The sequence below is a fragment of the Sturnira hondurensis genome, unplaced genomic scaffold, assembly GCF_014824575.4.
Source record: "Sturnira hondurensis isolate 20B ecotype Veracruz unplaced genomic scaffold, ASM1482457v3 Scaffold0016587, whole genome shotgun sequence".
In the NCBI taxonomy this organism is placed as follows: domain Eukaryota; kingdom Metazoa; phylum Chordata; class Mammalia; order Chiroptera; family Phyllostomidae; genus Sturnira; species Sturnira hondurensis.
The window spans coordinates 710,824-735,280 of record NW_028089218.1 but is presented as its reverse complement, the minus strand read 5'-3'; the positions used below and the strand labels follow the sequence as shown (position 1 = coordinate 735,280).

Sequence of the window (24,457 nt, the reverse complement as noted above, 5' to 3'; positions counted from 1 at the left end):
CGAGATTTGAATTTTTGGCCCAATGCCACTTCTGTCTTTGAAATCTTAAACTTCTCTTTAGGGGAGCTTCAGTTTCCAGTTTGTAAAATGAGCAGATTTGATGATTCTAAAGCCTCTTTCAAGTTTTGTACTGGATTAAATGACCTAATCCTACAAAGATTTCTGTTGTCTGTTAACTTTTGGGATCTGCCTTATATAAAAAGTTTCTGGGGACACTCAACTGACTGAGATATAAATACCTCCAGTTCTATTTTTCCTTTTCTAACTGTACTCTACCAAGTTTTCCTTCCCTACTCAATACTTGATTTCTTAATGGCATCTTTTACAGATCTCATAGCTTTCTGGTTACTTTTAGGTATAAAAACTAAGTCTTTCCAGTTTAAAACTTAAGTCTTAAATCTGTTTCAAAACCATATCCTGGGCCTTTCAGGGGTCAGACAGACCCTGAGGCATCTGCAGTAAGTGAAGAGAGCATGGTCTGCTCTTTGAGTCTTCTTTCTGTCCCAGTATCTTGAGGTAGGGGGTAGAGTATCAGGAGGGGACTGCCTCTTCCTCCTTTTGGGTCTAAGCCCTTGTTAATTGGAGTAGGGAGGATAGCTGAGGCAAACATCTGACCTAATTGGTTGTCTGTCAGTGGTGGGGCAGAGGGGTAGGGGCATATCCCTGATCCTGGATTAATCTTGTTCCATATGCTGCTGGTGGCCTCTGTTGATGGGGTACTATGTAAACACAAATGGTATGTATGTGTTTATGAGGCAGTGTTTAGTCTCCAGCCTTCTCCATCATTGCAGAGCTCTGTCTCTCATTGGCTTTAATAGCTATCTATGCCCTGAAACCTCTCTCAAGGTGAGAAACAGAGCTCCCCAAACTTGATATTCCTCCTTCATCTTTCATATTGTGGTCATGGTAACTGCTTGGGTACTTTTTCTCCCCTCCAAGGACCACAGAGAACTGGGTGTGCTATACCATAGTCATTCCTTATGCCTTTCCAGCCTCCCTCCCTCCAGTAATTTTCATGTAAGAAGTAGAAACCGTATAGTGTTCATATGCCACTAACCCTAGGAGATGGCATTCCAGATTCACCTAGGAATTTCCTCACCTTGGTGGCCTATAGTTTTCTGTAACACATCTGGCAATTATCACCAAAATGACCTACTCATCTCCCTTTATTATAGACACCCCTAAATCTGACCATTTCTCTTAGACACTTACCTGCCCATCCATTTGGCTTTGGAATTGGGATAAAGAAAGGGGGAAGGAATACCTCCCATTACGAACATTGTACTGTATGCCTAAGGACTCTTGGCACCCTCTCTCTTAGTCTTCCTTTTATGCATGCTGGAAAAGCAAATGGTAGGAGACAGCAAAGTCTATGAGTCTTCTTCTAAGCCCTGAAGGAGTAATCTGGCCTCAATTATTGAAGGTTCTTTTTAAGCTATGGGATATATAACATTTCTCTTTCCTAAGCTGTGGACCTTGTTGACAATTTCAGGGCAGCAAGAAATTCCCACTCAGTGCCCTGTTGCATTTATTTTTTCACTGTTCCCCATTACAATATATGCTGTCTACTACTTACGTGTATTACGTGTATTTTAAGTCAGTGCTTATAGGCAGCTAGGAAGACCACAATGAATGTATGTTTAATTGGATTAAATTTTCATTGAAAACATTTGTTAAATAATGTTTTATTAATAATGGAACAGCTAAGTTTAAAATGATACTGGTGAAAAATTTTTTTTAGTTTTATGCTTCCCTTTGAGAAAATAGTGATGACATGGTAGTGTCCTTATATAACAAAAGCATGTATAGATTATAGGGTAAACGTCACTCATTCTGCTGGTCCAAGTAGTGAGATATGGTACTTCTCTAATTAGATATGGTGTCTAACAGGCAGAGAGAGCAATGGGTATAATCTAAGGGAAGCTGGCAAACTCAGGGGCAGTAGTAAGATGACTACATAAGATGGGTATGGCTAAGAATTCTGGATGGAAGAGGCAGAGGTGCAATTCTGTGAAGTAGACTAATGAAGAATTTTGGTAAGGACGGAGAATATTTCTTCAGGTCCCAAGGAAACTTTCTACTGTTAAAAGAACAAATGAAATACCTACTTTGTCAGTAACAGAGAGATCTTTGGGAAAGAAATGATTGTGATAACTGGTAGAAAAATTCTCAAAAATTGACTAGATGTGTAGAAGAAAGGACAATTTTGGAAAATGGAAGAGAATTAAACCAGTGTTGGCAAGGATGTAGAGAAAAGGGAACCCTAGTCCACTGTTGGTGGGAATGCAGACTAGTACAGTCACAATGGAAAATAGTGTGGAGTTTCCTCAAAAAGTTAAAAATGGAGCCCTGGCTAGTGTGGCTCAGTTAGTTGGATCATTGTCCCATATACCAAAAGGCTGGGGGTTCGATACTGGTCAGGGAACATACCTAGGTTGGGGATTTAATCCCTAGTTGGGGCATGTACAGAAAGCAACCAGAAACTAATGTTTCTCTTTCTCTCTCTAAAAAAAAATTAAAAATGGTAGTTCCTTTTGACTCAGCAATTCCACTTCTGGGAATATACCCTAAGAATCCTGAAACACCAGTACACCATTACAAAGGAATATATGCACCCCTATGTTCATAGCAGCATTATTTACAATAGCCAAGATCTGGAAACAGCATAAGTGCCCATCAGTAGATGAGTGGATAAAAAAAGCCGTAATATATTTACACAATGGAGTGTCATGCAGCAGTGAAAAAAGGAACTCTTACATTTTGTGACAGCTTGGATGGACCTAGAGACTATTATGCTAATTGAAATAAGCCAGTCAGTGAAAGACATATAGGGTATGATCTCACTTATACAGGGAATCTAATGAACAAAATAAACTAACAAAGTAGAAACAGAGGCATAGTTATATGAAACAGACTGACAGCTGTTGGAGGGGATAGAGTCGGGGGTGTGGAGACTGGATAAAGCAAAGTGAAAGGATTAGTCAAAGAACATGTACATGACCCATGGGCAGGGACAGCAGTATGGGGATTGCCTGAGGCGGGGGGCTGCTGGCTGGAGGGGGACAACGGGAAAAAAAGCAGAGCCAACTGTAATAGCATAAATAATAAAGTACAGTAAGAAAAAATTTTAAGTGCTGACTTTCTTCTCTTTTGACTGCTAGAATTTATTCTCTTCGAGAGCCCCAGACACCCACTAATGTCATCGTACTTTCAGAAGCAGAAGAGGAAAGTCTAATGCTCAATAAAGGGTAAGTCTTCATTTGTGTCCTGAAATGCTTTTCAAATTAGGTTATTAAGATTATAAATGCAGTCTTAACAGGTTGCAAGGTTTTCCAGAGGTGACTTTAGCATGCTTTTGGTAAGAAGAAATAAGCAAAAAGTAAGCATTGTAAATAAGTAACAAGTTACAAATCTGAATGTCATCATAACTACTAGATTGATCTTTTTTCAAGAAAGTTCTAAAATGTGAGTGGCTTAAACTGATTCCATGTTATATCTTGCATAAAGTCTAGCTCTGACCAGTGTGGCTCGGTTGGTTGGAGCATTGTCCCGTATACCAAAAGGTTGCAGGTACAGTTCCTAGTCAGGGCACATACTTAGAATGAGGGTTTGGTTCCCATTCAAGGCACATCCAGGAGACAACCAATTGATCTTTCACTCACACATCAATGTTTCTCTCTCTTCCTCTCTCTAAAAGCAAAGAAAAACATGTCCTTAAGTGAGGATAAAAAATAAATAAATAAATTCTAATATTACAGAAGTATAGGAAAGGTGGAAGGTGAGTGTTGAGCTAGAGACTTACCATCTGTTCAGTCAGTGCAGATAGGCAGATTGCTGACCTTCCAGACCAGCATCTAGTGTCCCAGAACTGGAGTGGACATAGATAGCCCTCTTGATTGCCTAGTGACCCTGACTTTGATTTTTCTTACCCACTAGAGGAGCAAGTTCCTGGCTGTGTTGACCACTAGCGGAATTGCCCTTTGAACTCGTAAACGTTATTCCTTTGGCCTCCTGATTAGTCTCTCTGGTGATCACTGCACCAGATCACCCGCAGTGTGTGCATGTGAAGTGAGGCTTTTAGTAGCAGGATTTCTGGACATTCCATTTAGCTCTTCTCATGTTTCCATGGTGGTCATATCTAATAGTCATCTATTTTTATTTTTCCAAACTTTATTTCTCTGAATGTTTTATATATAGCTATCCTATATTTGGCAGTTTTTGTCTCCAAAGACCTTGGCGGGTGGGGTAGGGATCTAAATGTGTATTTATCTGTTCTTCCTGACCCACCATGAAAGTCTTCTTCCTTTCATTGCTAATCTCTAATTGTGCACTTAGGTCTACTTTAAAATGTTTTTTTCAATTATAGTTGATATTTAATATTTTGTGTTAGCTTCTGGTACATAGCACAGTGACTAGATATTTATATAATTTACGAAGTGATTCCCCAGTAAGTCTAGTACCCACCTGGCACCATACATAGTCAATATTGTTCATTATATTCCCTAAGCTGTACTTTACATCTTATAACTATTTATAATTACCAATTTTTACTTCTTAATCCCTTCACATTTTTCACCCAGCTTCCTCAACCCCCCTTTTATATGGCAGCCATCAGGTTTTTCTCTGTGTATATGAGTCTGTTTGTTTTCTTTGTGTGTTTTGTTTTTTACATTCCACATATAAGTGAATCATATAATATGTGTTTTTCTCTAACATATTTCACTTAGTATAATACCCTCTGGGTCCTTCCCTGTTGTCCCAAATAGTAAGATTTTATTCTTTTTTTATGGACAAGTAATATTTCTTTGTATAAGTGTACCACAGCTTTTTAATCCATTTGTCTATTGATTGGGTTGCTTCCATTTCTTGGCTATTGTAAATAACATTGCAGTGAACATAGGGGTATCTGTATCTTTTCAAATTAGTGTCTTGGATTTCTTCAGATAGTTTACCCAGAAGTGGAATTCCTGGGTCATAAGGTAGTTCTCTCCTCTTGTCTTTTTTGGAGGGGGTGGGTAGTTCTATTTTTAATTTCTTGAGGAACCTCCAGTATGTTTTCTACCATGGCTGTACCAATTTGTATTCTCACCAACATTGCACAAAGGTTCCCTTTTTTCCACATCCTCACCAGTACTTATTTGTTAATTTATTGAGGATGGTAGCCATTCATTGTGGTTTTAATTTACATTTCTTTGATGATTAGTGACATTGAGCTTTTTTTTTTTTAAGATTTTATTCATTTTAGAAGGGAAGGAAGGGAGAAAGAGAGGGAGGACACATCAGTTTGTGGTTGCTTCTTGCACACCCCTAACTGGAGACCTGGCCTACAACCCAGGCATGTGCTCTGACTGGGAATTGAACCAGCGACCCTTCAGTTTGCAGGCCAGTGCTCAATCCACTGAGCCACACCAGTGCCAGACCAGCTAGGGCACATTGAGCATCTTTTCATATTTTTATGGGCCATCTGTGTGTCCTCTTCAGAAGGTCTGTTCAGGTCCTCTGCCCATTTTTTAATTAGATTGTTTGGGTTTTTTGCAGTTAAGTTGTATGAGTTTTTATACATTTGGGATATTAACCCTGTATTGGATGTATCATTAGCAAGTATCTTCTAAAGTTGGTAAGTCATTTTTTTTGTTTTGTTGGTTTCCTCTGCTGTGCAAAAACTTTTTACTTTGATGTAGTTCTATTTTCAAACTTTTTGTTTCCCTTGTTTGAAGAGATATATCAAAAAGAAATATTATGCCCCGGCTGGTGTAGCTCAGTGGATTGAGCGCGGGCCTGCGAACCACACGATCGCAGTTCGATTCCCAGTCAGGGTACATGCCTGGGTTGCAGGCCAGTTCCCGGCAGGGGACACACCAGAGGCAACCATACATTGATATTTCTCTCCCTCTCTCCTTCCCTTCCCCTCCCCTCTAAAGATAAATAAATAAAAAATATTTTTTAAAAAAGAAATATTACAAAGAACAATGTCAGAGAGGTTACTGCCTATGTGTTCTAGGAATTTTATGGTTTTGGGTCTTACATTTAAGTCTTTAGTCCATTTAGAGTTTATTGTTGAGCTGATGTTTGGGAATATTGAAAACCTGAGGATTTTTATCTCCTTCCACTAGCGATTAGAGGTTGCCACCAACCTGGGACCCCTTTAATTCTCTTGATAGTCCCAGAATTGAAAGTTTCGGGGGGGGGGGGTTGTTGTTCATGTACTACCGAGTCCAGTGGAGGAAAAGGGACACCATCGCTTTTCTTTCAGGAGGAACAAAAGTCGTAGCCCTTGCTGTGACTGGCCTTTATGGGGTTTCTTGGCACATTACATGATGGTCCTCATTTACTATGTCAGGTTCACTTTAGGTGGTTACCTTTTACAGAAAACAAAGGAGCCAATGCCACTAATCACATCACAGAAGAGGGATATTTGCAAATGAAAAGGGCAAAAGTGGTTGAACTGGTTACATTCATCCTTGGAAGGTTTAGCATGGATGTTAGCAAGTTACTTTGCAGTAAATGTTTGTCACTGGGGGCTGGGCCCACGCCACGAAGAATGGTCTCCTACATCTCCCCTCTTGTTTTTAGTTAGGACCCTATAGATCCCACAAAGCTTGCTACTTGCTGGTCTCTCAAAGGACCTTGGGAAAATAATTCGCAGATGAGTCCAAGTACACAGAACATTATTACAATCTGTAAGCAACCAGTGGTTCCAAAGACTGAGACCCACATTCTCAGATTAAGCCCATCAGTCACTGTCAGGCAGTAATGATCAAATAGGTAACATTCAAAGAACTTTGAGGGCCTGTTTTGAGTCAGGGTCAGATAGCGAAAGGGCCACCAAATTTTGGGGAAACAAACTCATTTCAGGCTTGGACCCTTATCATTTCAATTGAGGGTATTAGCAAAGTAGGTTTCATAGTATTTTATGCATTCTTTCTTAGGCCTGATTGCCTTGGGGAACCTGCCCTTTCCAGTACAGGGCCGTGTCCACCTCCAGCATTGTTTCAGGCTTAGGTACAGTAGGGAAAGTAAGGCAACCAAGAGATTAGGAGACTTCTCGAAGACAGAAGAAGGACTCTGGCTATGTCAAAGACATGGGTCGAGGGCCCATGACCCTGTCTTTCTACAGCCCCCCAAGTCCTTCCCTGAAGGCCTCCATGTGATCCTGCCTATCTTAGGTCGCCCTTCCCTTGAAGGATCTTACCATCATTGGCTAACTGACCAAGCATTGGGAGCCAGGCAGGGTGAAATAAAGTGGGCAGAGGTGGTGCTCCTGCCAGGAAGATAAGCTTTTTCTCCTCAGAGGCTCAGGTCCTCATGGCAGAACAGACTCAGATGAAGCAGGTCCCTTGGGCTCTTACTCAGACTTAGCCATGGGGGTTACAGCTTCTGAAACCAGGCAGGACAGTTCCCAACATCTAATCTCTTCCCTTTTTCTATTGTAAATGCAATTGTAGCTGTTAAGCCTATGAAACCTAGTATTTGTTGTTCCCAAATGTGATCTCAAGAAAACCACCTCCATATATACATCATAAAGCACAAATAAGCATTAAGACTAGGGTGCATCCAAGAGTTGCCATAACCCAAACTTGTAAATTCAGTCCATTGAACCAGTTTTTAGTGTTCAGCCATTAAACATTATGGGGCACCAAGGAGTTGATGTCCTCTGCAGGAGGAACTTGAGCCTCAGTCCCTGTCACTGGGGCAGGCCCCATCCTCCTCCTTTGGCAGACCCAGGCCCATGAGTGATGGTGCAAGTGACCATTTTCCTTCTGGTTGTTCAGGGTTAGCTGGGCCATCTGGCCTGTCAGTCAGTTGGTTCTCGGCTTCAGGTAGCAGAGCTTGGTGTCTGTCCCGCTCATGATAAGGCTTTACTCTTTCTGCTGGTAGCCAGACAGGACCTGTAGGGATGGAAACACAAGCATATCCTCTTCCCCAAGTTAGGAGGCCTACAGGGCCTTGCCAAGAGCCATCTCCCAGCAAATCTCTGTATAAAACCTGAGGATCAGATGACTTTGGCTCTTTCTTCTGAAAATGTTTCTTAATTGGAGTACTAAGTGATTCATCAGAATTTAAAAAATTACAGGTGAACAGGGCTAACATAATCAAATTTGGGAGGGAAGGACTCATGACTCCCCCTTTTTCTGTTTCTTAAGATTTCTAAAAGTATGACGAGCCCATTCTATAATTGTCTGATCGGTTGGATTTTAAGGTATTCCTGCTTTATGTTGGATAATCCAATGCTGAGTGGAATGTGCAAGGTATCCAGGGCCATTATCAGTTTTAATTTGCTGAGGCCATCCTAAATGACTAAAGGCCTTAAGCCAGTGGGCTTGTATATTTTTAGCAGATTCTCCTGTTAAAGCAGGTGCATGTAGGGCACCAGAGTAAGTATCAATAGAAATATGAACGTATTTGAATTTTCCAAATGGATAGTAATGAGTGACATCTGTTTGCCAAATTATTTGAGAACTTAGTCCTTGAGGGTTAACTCCTATAAACGGGGGTGCCTTGCTAAGGGCTTGGAAAGACAGGCCCCCTGCATTTCTGCAAGCTGCAGTGAGTTTAAGCAGAAAGTTAATGGCCTTGTTGTTCTCAGGACCTGGTAGCTAGCTCCTGGGTTCAGAGTTTTCGAGAATAGTGGGAAAGATGGGGGGGACTGCTCTGAAAAAATATGTTTTAGACAAGAATGGTTGCACACCAAGGGCCTTTTGTGACTTGATTGACTAACCATTCCCTCTGGGAGAATAGCCAGTTCTTCCCCAAGGAAACAGTCAGTGTTTACAGGTACTGAGTTAAAAAATGGTACTTTGTTTTCTGTGGAGGAGGGCTAGTTCTCCCCTGGTGAAAGTGTCAGTTAAGTGATTTTAATGTCTCACAGCAGCAGCTACTTACATTTCAGTGTATCCATCTCCACAATAAGGGAAATAACTGCTTCTGGGGGTTGGTAGAGCGTGTTCTGGTGTCAGAGCATTTTCTCCCTGGGAGTGTGTTTTCATAGCTTATCAACTTGCCATTACAGACACATTGTCTAGATGAGAGAGAGGCAGGAGGGCCCTGCAGTTATCAACACAGCTGGGTTCTAACCTCAGCTCTACCATTTGTCAGCCATGGCATGTGGGCAAGTTACTCGATTGCACTAAGACTCATTTCCGAGTATGGTGTAGACTTCCGCCAAGATGGAGGCATAAGTGGAAACACTGTGCCTTCTCCCACAACCAAGATTGAATAGAACAAAGGTTTGGAGAACAAAGACACAGCCAAAGAACAGAAAATTGAATTATACGGAAGTCCGACAACAACTAACTGTTCAACCGGGACGGTAAGAGGGGCGGAGCCACCAGGGTCGGGCAGGAAGGATTCCCCAACTTAGGCGCACAGGTAGCCCGGACCCAGTCAGGGTGTGGGGCAGGCTGACCGCAGTTGCACACTCGCATGCAGTGGGATGAAACACGCGGGGCCCAGTGACGGTGGCAGCTGCCGCACCTGTGGGTGCCACAGTGGGAGGCAGCGGATGGGACACCATTGCTCCTTGTTGACCCCGCCCCCACATACAGTGTCACAGCCCAGCGACTGAGCTGCCCTGCTCTGGTGAACACCTAGGGCTCCGATCCTGCTACATAACAGGCATGGACAGCCCAAAAGATGGCTCAAGAAGAACTCAAAGTCCCAGAGCCCATAACTCTAAGCGACCAAGAGATTGCCAGCCTCTCAGGTGCACAGTTCAAGACACTGTTTATCAGGATGCTCACAGAACTGGTTGATTATAGTCACAAATTAGAGGAACATATGAAGGCTAAACTAGTTGAAATGAAGGGAGATGCACAGGAAACCAATAGTGATGGAAAGGAAACTGGGACTCAAATCAATGGAATGGACCAGAAGGAAGAACAAAACATCCCACCAGAAAGGAATGAAGAAATGAGAATTCAAAAAAATGAGGAGAGGCTTAGGAACCTCCAGGACATCTTTAAACGTTCCAACATCCGGATTATAGGGGTACCAGAAGGGGGAAAGAAACAGCCACGAGTGGAAAACTTATTTGAACAAATAATAAAGGAGAACTTCCCCAGTCTGGCAAAGGAAATAGACTTCCAGGAAATCCAGGAAGCTCAGAGAGTGCCAAAGAAGTTGGACCCAAGAAGGAACACACCAAGGCACATCATAATTACATTAGCCAAGACCAAAATGAAGGAGAGAATCCTAGAAGCAGCAAGGGATAAGGGGACAGTCACCTACAAAGGAGTACCCATCAGACTGTCAGCGGATTTCTCAAAAGAGACCTTACAGGCAAGAAGGGGCTGGAAAGAAGTATTCCAAGTCATGAAATCCAAAGACCTACAGCCAAGATTGCTTTATCCAGCAAAGCTTTCATTTAGAATGGAAGGACAGATAAAGTGCTTCTCAGATAAGGTCAAGTTCAAGGAGTTCATCATCACCAAGCCCTTATTATATGAAATGCTAAAGGGACTTATATAAGAAAAAGAAGATGAAAAATATTAACAGTGAAAGGACAGCAAACACACAGTTATTAACAACCACACCTAAAACAAAAGCAAACCAAGAGGACAGCTAGATCAGGAGTGGAACCATAGAAATGAAGAACACATGGAGGGTAAGTAACAGAGGAATGGGAGGAGGAGAAGAGGGGAAAGGGTACAGAAAATAGCATAGACAGTAGGTAGAAAATAGGGGGGAGGGCAAGAATAGTGGGGGAAATACAGAATCTAAAGAACTTGAGACACGTGGTTATAAACCAAGGTGGGGAGAATGGTGGGGGAGGGAGTGTGCGGGTGGAGGGGAATGAAGGGGGGGAATAGAACAACTAATGATATCAATAAAATATATATATATATATAAAGACTCATTTCCATGAATATAAAAAATTATAATTGTGCTCATTTATTAGGATTATTGTGCAGAGTAAGTGAGATCATGCATTAGAAGTGCTTAGCATGGGTCCTGGCACAGATAAATACTAAGTCATATCTACTATTTTTATTGGCTAGAGTATTAGAAATATTCCTATATTTAAGTTCTAGCTAAGTTTTAATGGTTGCAAGTTAAGTGTCTTTAAGTTAATTTCTATGTCTATTTGTTCCCATTTATTGTCTTGATTTTTTAGTTGAACTGATTGAGTTCTTTTATTGTAAATATTGGGATTTCTCATTTTTAGCATCCTGATACCATATACCTTTCATGTGATAAACAAACTAAGGTATGGTACTTATAATACCTTAGAATAATATTGACTCTCAACTATATTAAATTGTGCTTAAAATAATAATCTTATTTATCACCCTTGTATTAAAGTGGAATCTGTTAGGCTAACCAATTATGCAAATTTTAAAATTGTAAAAACAGCACGGTTTCTCACTCGTCTTTCCTGATTATAAAGGTAACGTATTTTATTATAGAAAACTGGGCAAACTACAATAAAGTATTAAGAAAATGAAGTATTATGTCATATTCTATGTCTGTCCTCAGTATAACAGCCAGAATGATACTTTCAGTATAAATCAGATCATTCTACTTTCTTGCTGTCCACACCCTGTTGATTTCCCAGCATCATCACAAGGGCCTTGTAGGGCCTTCAGGTCTGGCTCTGGCTACCCGCTCTCTCCACCCTCTTTCCTCCCTCTGTGCCCTGGCTCTCTCACTATAACCACCTTGGCCTCCTCGCTGTTCTTTAAACAGCATTGACCGGCTTCCCACCTTAGAGCTGTTGCAGGTGTTTTTCCCTCTGCCTCAACTGCTCCTTTGCTACGTAACCCATACTTGCTCCCTTAACTTCCTTAAAGTCTTTGCCCAATTCTTACTTTGTCAGAGGCCTTCCCAGACCACCTAGTCTAAAGCAGCACCTCCATCAATACCCTTTTACCCTGTTTTTTTCCCCTTCATAGCATCATTTTCTGACTTGGTATTATGTGCTCTTTTCTCCTCTGTTTGTTGTAAGTCTTTATCACTAGAGGTCGGGCCTTTGTATAATTGATGTGTTCCCAGAACCTACCACAGTGCCTGGCACAGACTAGATACTTAGTAAATATTTGTAGAGTAAATGCATCCTACTGTTCAAGGATAACTGTAAATGTTTTTATATGTTTTCTTTCTGTTTCTTTTTTGTTTATGCATGTTTGTGTATATTTTTACTCTTTGTATGTCTATATTTAAACTATTTAAAATTAAAATTGCACTACACAATTTTATGGCCTACTTTCACATAGTTTTCTAGTGTTGCTTATTCACATTGTTCATAATCATAATTTTTTGTGTTCTCTAATTGAATACAAATTCCATCCCACCTCCTCTTATTGGGCCTGTTTTCAATAAGTTTGTTTTTAAATCTCATTTCAGAAGGGCATACACAGCATCTCTAGGAGAAACGGCAGTTGCATTTGACTTTGGGCCACTGGCAGCAGTCCCGAAGAATGTATTTGGACAAAAAGGCAAAGATGAAGTAGTGGCGTACCCACTGTACATCTTATATGAGAACGGGGAGACTTTCCTTACATATGTCAGTCTGTTACACAGGTAAGTTGAGGAGGTAACCCACCTAAATGAAAGTCCAGCTTGTGCTCCAGTATAGATTATAATAGTTAGAGTTGGGATTTGTGTTTTTGAGTTTGTGGAAGTGTTGTAGCCTTTCAGTGCTTGGCTTTCATATTTTTTAAGTTTATTTTTAAAGGACTTGCAAGTCGTGGTAAGGAGTTTTGGCTTTATTTTTATTTTTTTAAATATGTTTTATTATGCTATTATAGTTGTCCCAATTTCTCCCCCTTTGTCCCCCTCCTCCTGGTACACCCTTTCTCTCTAGAGGTCCCTCCTCTTAGTTCATGTCCATGGGTCGTGCATGAGTTCTTTGGCTTCTCTGTTTCCCATACTATTCTTAACATCCCCCTGTCTATTCTGTACCTACCAATTATGCTTCTTAATCCCTGCACCTTTTCCCCCATTCTCCCCCTTTGCCCTCCCAGCTGATAACCCTCCAAATGATCTTCATACCTATGATTCGTAGTTCCAGGCGAGAGAATAGAGTATGCAAAATTATAAAGATGAGAAACACAAAAGAGCTTGATAGATTATAGAATGGTGAGGCTTTACTGCCAGTAACATTCTCCTTGACAGAAGTGTTTTCTGCCCTCCCCACATGATTTCTCTCAGGAGATGTCATGTAACATTATCACTCTCCCTATCCCTTTCTCTCCATCCCTTTCTCCCCCTACCACCTGGCTCTCATTTGTCCACACTGTGACCTACCTAGTAACCTTAGCTCCAAACCTGAGAGTCATCTATATTCTCTTATGTCTAGTCCGGTCCCAAAATTCTGTTAATGGTACTGTGACCATGTCTTGAATGTATATATCCTTCTCCATTTCACTTGTCCCTGCTTCAAACCCTCATCATCATCTGCCAAGATCATTCTTAAATAGTTGCCCTGAATCCCATTTTGGTCCCTATCATTCTTTTCACTACTGCTCACTACCAGGTGAATCTTAGTAAATCACTCTTGATTTAAACCTCTAGTGGCACACTGTCCCCAGCACACAGACTCTGAGCCCTCTCACACAGCACGTGGGATCCTCTGCTTTGTAAGCCAGTCCTGAGTATCTGCCTGACTACTTCTCTGTGGCCTTAGACTTTGTACTTTACCTCCTATCACACTAAGCTAAGTTTCCTTCTTGTTAATTCCTTGTCTTTCATGCCTCTAGGATTTTGTGTATGCTGTTCCCTAGCTTGGGATGTTTACCACCTTTTCCCAGAATATACTCTTTCTCCACTGATCGAACTTGCTTTTGATACCTTTCTTATATATCTCACTCTTTATATCTTTCTGTATCCTTTGTCCCCTTAAGCCTTGCATTGTAACACTTATTACATGGTATAGTAATTCTGGTTAAATATCTGCTTCACCAGCTAACCCATCAGTCCTGTAGAGGTGTCATCTAGCTCTCAATAAACGTATTTGTCTAATCCAATTAAGTATGTGGGACTGGAGCCCTGACTATAAGCTACACTTCAGAAGAAAAAAATTGGGAATCATCAGAACATTAGGGTAGTAGTTAAAACCAGGTGTCGTTTAATATGCTGTCATCTAAGTGTGTTTTGAAAAGAAAAGAGGGCTTATAGCACCAATGCTTTTTTCACCCACATCTGTTTCACTCTTTTTTCAGCCCTGGGGATATTGGAAAGTTGTTGGGTCCATTGCCCATGCATCCTGCAGCTGAAGATAACTACGGTTATGACGCCTGTGCAATCCTCTGCTTACCCTGTGTCCCCAACATCTTAGTGATTGCCACTGAATCAGGAATGTTGTATCACTGTGTTGTGCTGGAAGGAGAAGAAGAAGATGACCAAACAGTAAGTCAGGCCAGTGTATGTATATTTGTATCTCCAACACTAAATATACTTTTGTGCCAATATAAATGCTTAATATATATTAGGAATTTAGTTTATATCTCACACTTCTGTGTATTTTGAAAATTAAACACTTAAAATCAATTGAAGCCCACTTAGAAATTTAAATGGGGAGAAGAGAAGTTGCCCAACTTACTTAATCCCCCAACCTACATCTATCTGTCTTTCTGAACTCTAAATTGGCATTCTGTAGTGACAGATAAAAAGAACCTTTGAATCACTGCATTAGCTCTTCTCTGAATTTGTTTGTTCTTCCTAAGAGAGACTCTTTCCTCTTTGAAGAATAACAAGGTACTATCATAATAGGGGGTAGAATTAAGAAATTGAAGGAGTATTTGAATCAGCTTTTTCCTTTTGTTGTTCATTGTGTACATTTTCAGGTGAACATAGAAGACTAAAATTATGCTTTTTTTACAGTCAGAAAAGTCGTGGGATTCCAGGGCCGACCTTATTCCTTCTCTGTATGTGTTTGAGTGTGTTGAATTGGAGCTAGCCCTGAAACTGGCATCCGGAGAGGATGAGCCCTTTGATTCTGACTTTTCTTGTCCAATCAAACTTCACCCAGGTAAAGTTTTTTTTTCAATTACAGTTTACATTTAATACTTAATATTAGTTTCAGGTGTACAACGTAGTGGTTAGACATGTACTTTACAAACGAATCCCCCTCCCAATAATTCTGATGCCCAGTTTGCACATAGTTATTACAATATTATTGATATATCCCCCATGACGGTTCTGTAATAACCACTTTGTACTTAAGCCCTTCATCTTCTTCACCCATTCCCCTCCACTCTGGCAACCCTCAGTTTATTCTCTGTATTTAGGAGTCTGTTTCTCTTTTGTTTGTGCTTTAGCTTCCACGTGCTAAGTGAAATCCTATGACACTTGTTTTTCTCTTACTTCACTTAGTGCAGTACCCTCTAGGTCCACTCATGTCACAAATGGCAAGATTTCATTCCTTTTTATGACTAACATTTGTTGTATATATGTATCACATCTTTATCCACTCATCTATTGATGGGCATTTGAGCTGCTTCCGTATCTAATATAATGTTCCACTGAACAAGGGGTGCATATAGCTTTTTGAATTAGTGTTTTGGGTATTTACTAAATTTTGTCCTTTTATTCTGTTACATTTATACTAAAACTACCACAGACTATTTTGTGCTATTTATTTGTTCTGTGGTCCAGCCTTTAAGAATTTAACTGGCTTTTTTTGTCCTTTTAGTCATACATTACACTTCAGGTCCAAGAAAGGCTGAGCACCATCCCCAAGTGTTAAGATAGTGGTCTTTAGTCTGGATGTACCCAGATTTATAATAGTGAATTTTTTCTGTTTCAAATTAAAGTAGATTCCATGATTCAAATAGTTAAAGGTAAACAAACTTTAATAAACTTTAAAAATCAAATTATAATATACTGATATATACTAATATAAAGATATCTCTTTAACATAGCTTTCTTAAAAAATAAGTAATAAAATAAAATGGCTTTCTTCATTTTTTTTAGAATACATCTTGTTATAATCAGACCCAATTTAAATGTTACCCTCTTTATCTGTTTTTCTTTCATTTCACCTTATCTGAGTTGGTCCCAGATTGTTCTGGCAACTTACCTCTGTTCACCTACGGAGCTCTTGGGTAAAGATGTGTGACGGTTAAAGAATGTGTTGTTGAGGAAGGGTGGCTGAGTGGAAGGGGTGTGTGACTAGGGGTCTGGAGTGTCCTTTAGGTACTAGTTACAATTCTAATTAATAAGCTCTGTAGTATCGGGCATTTATTCAGCCTCTCTGGTCCTCAGTTTTCTCATCTGAAAACAACAGGGATAATGTCAGGTGATCTTTAAGGTTCCTACTAACACAAAAATTTTGTGGTTTTATTTGCCCTTCCACAATTTCTCAGAGTCTCCTCTAGGATCTTGTCCTCTCTTTAAAGAACGAGGAACAAAAGCTTAACTCAGCTGAAATAATTGGGTGTACCTTTCACAGTTTTCTTCTGAGCATTACAGAAAGAGGAGTTTAATTGAATAGCAGTCTGATTTAATCTGCTTATGATCCCACCAACAGTTTGCATAGGTTTGGTAATAATGACTTTGACTCTGAATTAAAGTGTAGCCAAAACATTTAAGGAGAAAGAGTCCTATAATGGACCAGCAGAGAGAACTCATTGGGCATGTCTCATTAAATAGTATTTGGAGACATAAAGTCTAAATACTGTCTTGAAACTTTGCTTGATAGATGAAGAAATTGAGACACCAGGTAAAGTAGTATAAGCTAGTTGGTTGTCTTATAAAGACGCGTCTGCTTTCTGGCTGGGTAGCGAATTGCTTAGAGCATCATCCTGATACACCAAGGTTATGTGTTTAATCCCTGATGAGGGCACATATGAGAATCAACCAATGAATGCATAAATAAGTGGAACAATAAAAATCGGTGTTTCTTCCTCTGTCTTTATCTCTAAAATCAGTTAATAAAAAATTTAAGTATATTTTATTGATTATGCTACTACAGTTGTCCAAATTTTCCCTCCTTTGCCTCCATTGGCCTGGTACCCACCTTCCCTCCAGCAATCACCCCACCCCTTAGTTCATGTCCATGGGTCATGCATAAAAGTTCTTTGGCTCCTCCATTTCCTATACTATTCTTAACATCCCCTTATTTTCTACCTACCATTTATGCTTCTTAATCCCTGTACCATTTGCCCCATTCTCCCTCTTCTCCCTGATAACCCTCCAGATGATCTCTGTATCTATGATTCTGTTCCTGTTCTTGTTATTTGTTTAGTTTGTTTTTGTTTTAGTTGCTTTTTACATTCAGTTGTTGATAGTTGACTTTGTTCTCATTTTAATGTTCATAGTTTTGATCATCTTTTTCTTGAATAAATCCCTTTAGCATTTCATATAGTAATGGCTTGGTAATGATGATGAACTCCTTTAGTTTTACCTTTTCTGGGAAGCACCTTATCTGCTCTTCAATTCTGAATGAAAGCTTTGCTGGATAGAGTAATCTAGGTTGCAGGTAATTGCTTTTCATCACTTTGAATACTTCTTGCCAGCAAGGTTTGTTTTGAGAAATCAGTTGACAGTCTTAATGGTACATTTTAGTCTGTGCAGGCCCTTTAAACAGGCTCTCTTGAGCAATTGACAGTTTCTATAGCTGCCCCAAAACCCCACTGGCTTTTACAGCCAGAAAGTATGAGGCTTTATCTCCTGGCACTGGAACCCTGGGCTACATGGTCCGGCCTGGGGCTGGGATGGCTTAGTCCTAAGGTATCCCTCCTGATTTTTATCCACCACACACAAACGTGGGACACCACATCCTCTCTACCCCAGCTCCCTATCTACCCATCTGGATGAATATGGCTTTTTTAATACCTTGGTGGTTAGATTTCTATACAGTTCAATTTTCTGGCAGTTCTTGGTGGTTTTTATTTTGAGGTTAGTGGTGATTCTTCTTATAGTTGAATGAGGAGGTGAAGTGTCCCTACCTATGCCTCCATCCTGTCTGGAGTCTAAGTTGTATAAATTTTTTAAAAAATGTAATAAGATAATATGCATATCTTTGGGAAATCTTAAATGTAGGCCTTTTTATCTTTGTTCTAGTGAGAGTTAACAGTTTCATGGAAACTAATAAATTGTTGACTCATTCATATTAGTACGAAAAACATATTACAATCCCTGAAATGTACCCATATTTTTAATGATGAAAGTGAAATAACTACCTATAATATGTGGGGGCAGGTATCTAGCAAATTTCCTACTTCGGTTACTCTTGTTGCCTCTTTTTCATAACAGATTTCTGTTACATCCCCAAATTAAGACTTTTCTGACTTCGGCACTACATACACATTTTGAAATGGCATTTTGAATAATAGGCCTGATGAGATGATTGAGCATTAGGTCACAGGTTTGGGCAAATGAAAAGAAGCTGTTCGATATTTTGTTATTCAGAGAGATGATTGCCATAGACCAAGAATTTTTAAACTTCTTACAGCACAGTGCTTTTTTCAGAGATACTATGGAGAACCCCAACATATAAAACAGATGATGATACTATAACATCCCCTTTACAACATTTATGTTGTAAAGTCAACAGTAAAAAAGTGAGGCTGTGCCCTGGCCTGGTGGCATAGTTGGTTGAAGCATCGTTCCATAAACCTAAAGGTTGCAGTTTTGATCCCCAGGCAGGGCTAGATCTTCTGCAATAACTAGATTATAGGTTTGATCCCCAGTTGGGGCGCATATAGGAGACAACTGCTTGATGTTTCCCTCTCACATCGGTGTTTCTGTCTCTCTATCTCTAAAAGCAATGAAAAATATCCTCAGATGAGTGGGGGGGGGGAAGAAAGGCTGTTAGATAAAAGAAAATTTGAATTTAGAGACTTAGTGACAGTCACCATTTTATTTCATTTCATTAATTTTATTTTTTAGAGAAAGGGAAGGGATGAAGAGAAACATCGATGTTCACATATCATCAGTTGCCTCCTGCATGTCCCCAACCAGGGACCTGGCCTGCAACTCAGGCATGTTCATGGCTAGAAATCGAACCCATGACCTTTTATTTCACAGGCTGGTGCTCAACCCACTGAGCCACCCCAGCTAGGGCCATCTTTAGTATGTACTTGTTTCTGTATCTTGTTTTAGTTGTCTAATGTTATTTTCAAAATCTTGAGTCACAGAAATAAATATTTAGAAATCAGAAGTATTCAGGAGCACATCTTTTAGTCTCAGGATAGTCTTACTGATATCAGGGTTCAAAAGAAGTATAGAATATTACATTAAGATTATGTAACAACTGCTCATATTTCTTAGTATAAATATAAATAACTGTCAGACAAAAATTGTATCCAGAACTTAAACTTAGAAAGTATCTGTTAGCCAAGGGTATCAAGACAAGTAGAGCTTCACATTTCATACCTGACATACTATGACAGAACTGTTCTCTAACCAGTTGCACTGAAGTATTTTCAGTGCACCTGTGCTGTGGGAGTGCACTTGCTTTAATAATTTTGTGTAAGTAGCTAGATGTGTGCGAGCATAGGTCTTCTGCAGAGCTGTAACCTGTCTCTATAACCATTGTATTGTGAAGAACTGTAAACAGAAACACCGAGGTAGGGGGTAGGCATACATGAGTTACCTGACAGCGAGTGCTTATGCTTTGGTGAATGCTATTCTATTAATATATAGAAAGTAACACACTTGGAGACTTCTGGCCAAGATGGAGGCGTAGGTGGAAACACTGTGCCTCCTCACACAACCAAGTTTAAAGACAACAAAGTTTTAGTAACAAAAACGCGACCAAAACACAGAAAATGAACTGTATGGAAGTCTGACAACAACAAACCATTTAGCCAGACCAGTAAGAGGGGTGGAGTCAGTGGCTTGTGGAGCGGGGTTGGACAGGAAAGATGGGCCAGACCGACCCAGGAGCACAGGCAGCGGTTGGCAGATCCCAGGTGTGGGGTGGCAATGGGCGGACCCAGCGAAGGTGCACGGAGGCTGGCTGACCATGTTCACACATTCACGCACAGATAAACCAAGCAAAGGAGTGAGCAGTGACGCCAGACCTCTCAGGCTAGGGACCCAGCAATGGGAATTAGAGTCTGAAATCACCAGTTGGAAAGACTTTCCGGGTCAAGGTGCTGGGAGAGGCTCCCAGGCTCACAGAAAGTTTGTTGGAGAGACCCAGAGGATCCTGGAGAGTGCACAGGCCCACACACCAGGAGCCGGCACCAGGGGGGCCAGGTTTGCTTGTGGGAAGCAGCAGAGGGGACCAAAATCCGAGAGATTGGAATGAACGCCATTGCCCCTCTCTGACCCTACACATCTAGCATCACAACCCAGTGATGTTGCCCCACCCATAATGTTGCCCCACCCATAATGTTGCCCCACCCTGGTGAACACCTAAGGCTCTACCCCTCATACGGAACAGGCAAAAGACCAAAACATTATGGTTCAAGAACAGCTCAAAGCCCCAGAGCCAATAATTTTAAGTGACCAAGAGATAGCCAACCTATCAGATGCACAGTTCAAAACACTGGTGATCAGGATGCTCACAGAACTGGTTGATTTTAGTCACAAATTAGAGGAGCAAATGAAGGCTAAACTCATTGAAATGAAGGGAAATGCACAGGAGGAAACCAATAGTGATGGAAAGGAAACTGGGACTCAAATTAATGGAGTGGACCAGAAGGAAGAAAAAAATTACCAAACAGAAAAGAATGAAGAAACAAGAATTCAAAAAAAAATGAGAGGCTTATGAACCTCCAGTACATTTTTAAACATTCCAACATTCGAATTATAGGGGTACCAGAGGGAAAGAAGAAGAGCAAGTGGAAAATTTATTTGAACAAATAAAGGAGAACTTCCTCAGTCTGGCAAAGGAAATAGACTCCCAGGAAATCCAAGAAGCTCAGAGAGTCCCAAAGAAGTTGGACCCAAGAAGGAACACACCAAGGCACATCATCATTACATTAGCGAAGATGAAAATGAAGGAGAGAATCCTAGAAGCAGCAAGACATAAGAGGACAGTCACCTACAAAGGAGTTCCCATCAGACTGTCAGCAGATTTCTCAAAAGAGACCTTACAGTCAAGAAGGGGCTGGAAAGAAGTATTCCAAGTCATGAAATCCAAAGACCTACAGCCAAGATTGCTTTATCCAGCAAAACTTTCATTTAAAATGGAAGGACAGATAATGTGCTTCTCAGATAAGGTCAAGTTCAAGGAGTTCATCATTACCAAGCCCTTATTATATGAAATGCTAAAGGGACTTATCTAAGAAAAAGAAGATAAAAAATATGAGTAGTGAGAGATCAGCAAACTCAGTTATTAACAACCATACCTAAAATAAAAGCATTCTAAGAGGACAGCTAGATCAGGAGCAGAACCATAGAAATGAAGATCACATGGAGGGTTAGCAACAGGGGAGTGGGAGGAAGAGAAGGGGGGAGAAGGTGCAGAGAATAAGTAGAATAGATGGTAGGTAGAAAATAGGGGGCAGGGCCAGAATAGTATGGGAAATGTAGAATCTAAAGAACTTGTGACACATGAACATAAATGAAAGGGGAGGAAATGGTGGGGGAGGGGTGTGCAGGGTGGAGGGGAATGAAGGGGGAAATAGGACAACTGTAATGGCATAATTATTTTTAAAGTTTTTAAATTAATTATGCTATTACAGGTTTCCCAATTTTGCCCTCTTTATCCCCTACCTCCGCCCTGCCTCCCCAACCCTCCATCCGGCATTCCCTGCCCCCTAGTTCATGTCCATAAGCTGTACATGTAAGGTCTTTGAGTTCTGCTTCCCATACCTATTTTTATATCTCCCCATCTATATTATGCCTACTAATTATGCTTCTTCCCTCTACCTTTTCCTCCCTTCCTTTCCCTCCCTTCCCCCCCTCCCCAACACTGACATCTCTCTGTGTGATGTCCATTTCTCTGATTCTGTTCCTATTCTAGTTGTTCGCTTAGTTTTTGTTTTCAGTGTTTTTCTTTTAGGTTAATTTGTTGATAGTTGTGTTTGTTGTCATTTTATTGTTCATATCTTTTATCTTCTTTTTCTTAAGTAAGTCCCTTGAACATTTCATAAATTAATGGCTTGGTGATGATGAACTCCTTTAACTTGACCTTACCTGGGAAGCGCTTTATCTGCCCTTCCATTCTAAATGAAAGCTTTGCTAGATAGAGTAATCTTGGATGTAGTTCCTTGCCTTTCATGAACTTCAAATACTTCTTTCCGGCCACTTCTTACCTGCAAAGTTTCTTTTGAAAAATCAGCTGATAGCATTATGGGAAGTCCTTTGTAGGTAACTGCCTTCTTTTCTCTTGGTGCTTTTAAGATTCTCTCCATGTCTTTAATCTTAGGTAGCTTAATGGTGATATGCCTTGGTGTGTTCCTCTTAGGTCCAACTTCTTTGGGACTCTCTGGAATTCCTGGAAGTCTATTTATTTTGCCAAATTGGGGAAGTTCTTCATTATTTCTTAAGATAAGTTTTCAATTTCTTGCTGTTCTTCTTCCTGCACCTCTATAATTTCGATATTGGAATGTTTCAGATTGTCCCAGAAGTTTGTAAATCTCTTTTCATTTTTTTGAATTCCTGTTTCTTCATTCTGTTCCGGTTGGATGTTTATTTTTTCCTTTTGTTTCAAATCGTTGCTTTGAGTCTTGGTTTCCTTCCTGTCACTGTTGGTTTCCTGAATATTTAGCTTTATTTTATTTAGGGTATCTTTCATTGATTTTTTTCATTTTTCAACCAAGCTCAATCAGATCTGTGAGCATCTTGGTTACCAGGGGTTTAAATTCTTCATTAAATAGGTTGGCTATCTCCTCATCACTTAGTTCTCTTTCTGAAGTTTTGCTCTGTTCTTTCATTTGGGCCATATTTCTTTGTCTTGGCGCACCTGATAAGTTGTTAGGGGGTGGGGCCTTGAGTATTTACCCTGGCAGGGCAACCCTTTTTGTTGCACATACTGTGGGGGAGGGGCCAGAGAGGGAACAATGCAGCTCACCTACTCATCCCCAGCGCACTTTCCAACGGACTCTCTTGCGAGACTGGGATTTTCTCCCACTGTGGCAACTCCTGTCGTAGTCCGCAGTCAGCTGCCAGTCTCACTTTCTCCTTCAGCCAGTTCCACTCACCTGGTCTGCCACCTTGCCTCGGTGTTTCAGAGCTGGCCAACCATTGTGGTCTGCTGCCGCCTTACCAGTCTGGTTGTTCTGGTTGATTTTTTTCTTTGATTCCTTGGCTGTTGGAGTTCTATGCAGTTTGATTTTTCTGGTGCTTCTGGCTGTTTATTGATTTTAGATTGGCTGTTATCCTGCTTTTGGTTGTGGAAGGAAGCAAAGGATTTCTACCTACACCCTTATTATCTTGGCCAGAATTCTATTCATTATACTTTTAAAAATACTTAAAGTATATTTGAAAGTTGAATTCAGACTTTAAAATTTCAAAATTCCTCATGTAGTGCCACAATGTGAATGTTCTGTAGATCTTCCATCACTTTCATAAAAAAATGTGTTTTGGGCTTATTGAGGTGAATTTTTTCAGTTTCTAATGGCTACCTTTATATCATTAATCATTCCATTTGCAGATCCCAAGTGTCCCTCAAGATATCACTGTACTCATGAAGCTGGTGTACATAGTGTTGGGCTAACTTGGATTCATAAACTTCATAAATTTCTTGGATCAGGTAAGTTCTCTGTGCTTTTTCAATATTTCACAGTGTCAGTGTTTGATACTTTGTATCAAAAAGTATTTTGGAATAGAAAAATAATTTTGGAATCGAAAATCAATGAAACCAAAATTTGGTTCTTTGATAAGATCAACAAAATTAACAAATCTTTAGCTAAACTAACCAAAAATAAAAGGGAGGTGACTCAAATTACTACTATTAGAAATGAAAAGGGGGATATTACTACTAACCTTATAGAAATATAAAAGATTATAATGAAATACCATGAACAAGTATGTGCCAACTAAGATAAGCTAGAAGAAATGGACAAACTTCTAGAAAAATAAACTTCTACCAAAACTGACTCAACAAGAAGTAGAAAACTTGAATATATCTACAACAAGTAAAGAGATTGAATTAGTAAACAAAAACTACCCAAAAAGGCCCTGGCTGGTGTAGCTCAGTGGATTGAGTGTGGGCCTGTGAACCAAAGGATCCCGGTTCGATTCCCAGTCAGAGCACATGCCTGGGTTGCAGGCCAGTTCCCAGCAGGGGACAAACGAGAGGCAACCGTACATTGATGTTTCTCTCCGTCTTTCCTTCCTTTCCCCTCTAAAGATAAATAAATAAATCTTAAAAAAAAAACTACCTAAAAAGAAAAGATCAGTACAAGTTGGCTTCACATTTAAAGAATATCAATTATTCACAAGATTTCCATAAAATAGAAGAAACACTTCCAAACTCACTGTATGAGGTCAGTATTACCCTGATACCAAAACCAGACAGCGATGTCCTCGAAAAGAAAATATTTCTTGGACAAATATTTCTAATGTATATAGATGTAAAGTCTTAAAATAGTAGCAAACCAAATCCAGCAAGAGTAAT

At 40.2% G+C, this 24,457-nt stretch overlaps 1 protein-coding gene across 1 annotated transcript in view; it reads left to right on the top strand.

Moving 5' to 3' along the window:
- The window catches only part of NUP88 (nucleoporin 88), a 41,385-nt gene that overhangs the window by 4,344 nt on the left and 12,584 nt on the right, over nt 1-24,457 (top strand). The window contains exons 4-8 of the mRNA XM_037066264.1: nt 3,162-3,248; nt 12,343-12,519; nt 14,160-14,346; nt 14,821-14,968; nt 23,492-23,590. Of these exons, the coding sequence (XP_036922159.1) occupies nt 3,162-3,248; nt 12,343-12,519; nt 14,160-14,346; nt 14,821-14,968; nt 23,492-23,590 (698 nt within the window). The remainder of the gene's footprint in view (nt 1-3,161; nt 3,249-12,342; nt 12,520-14,159; nt 14,347-14,820; nt 14,969-23,491; nt 23,591-24,457) is intronic.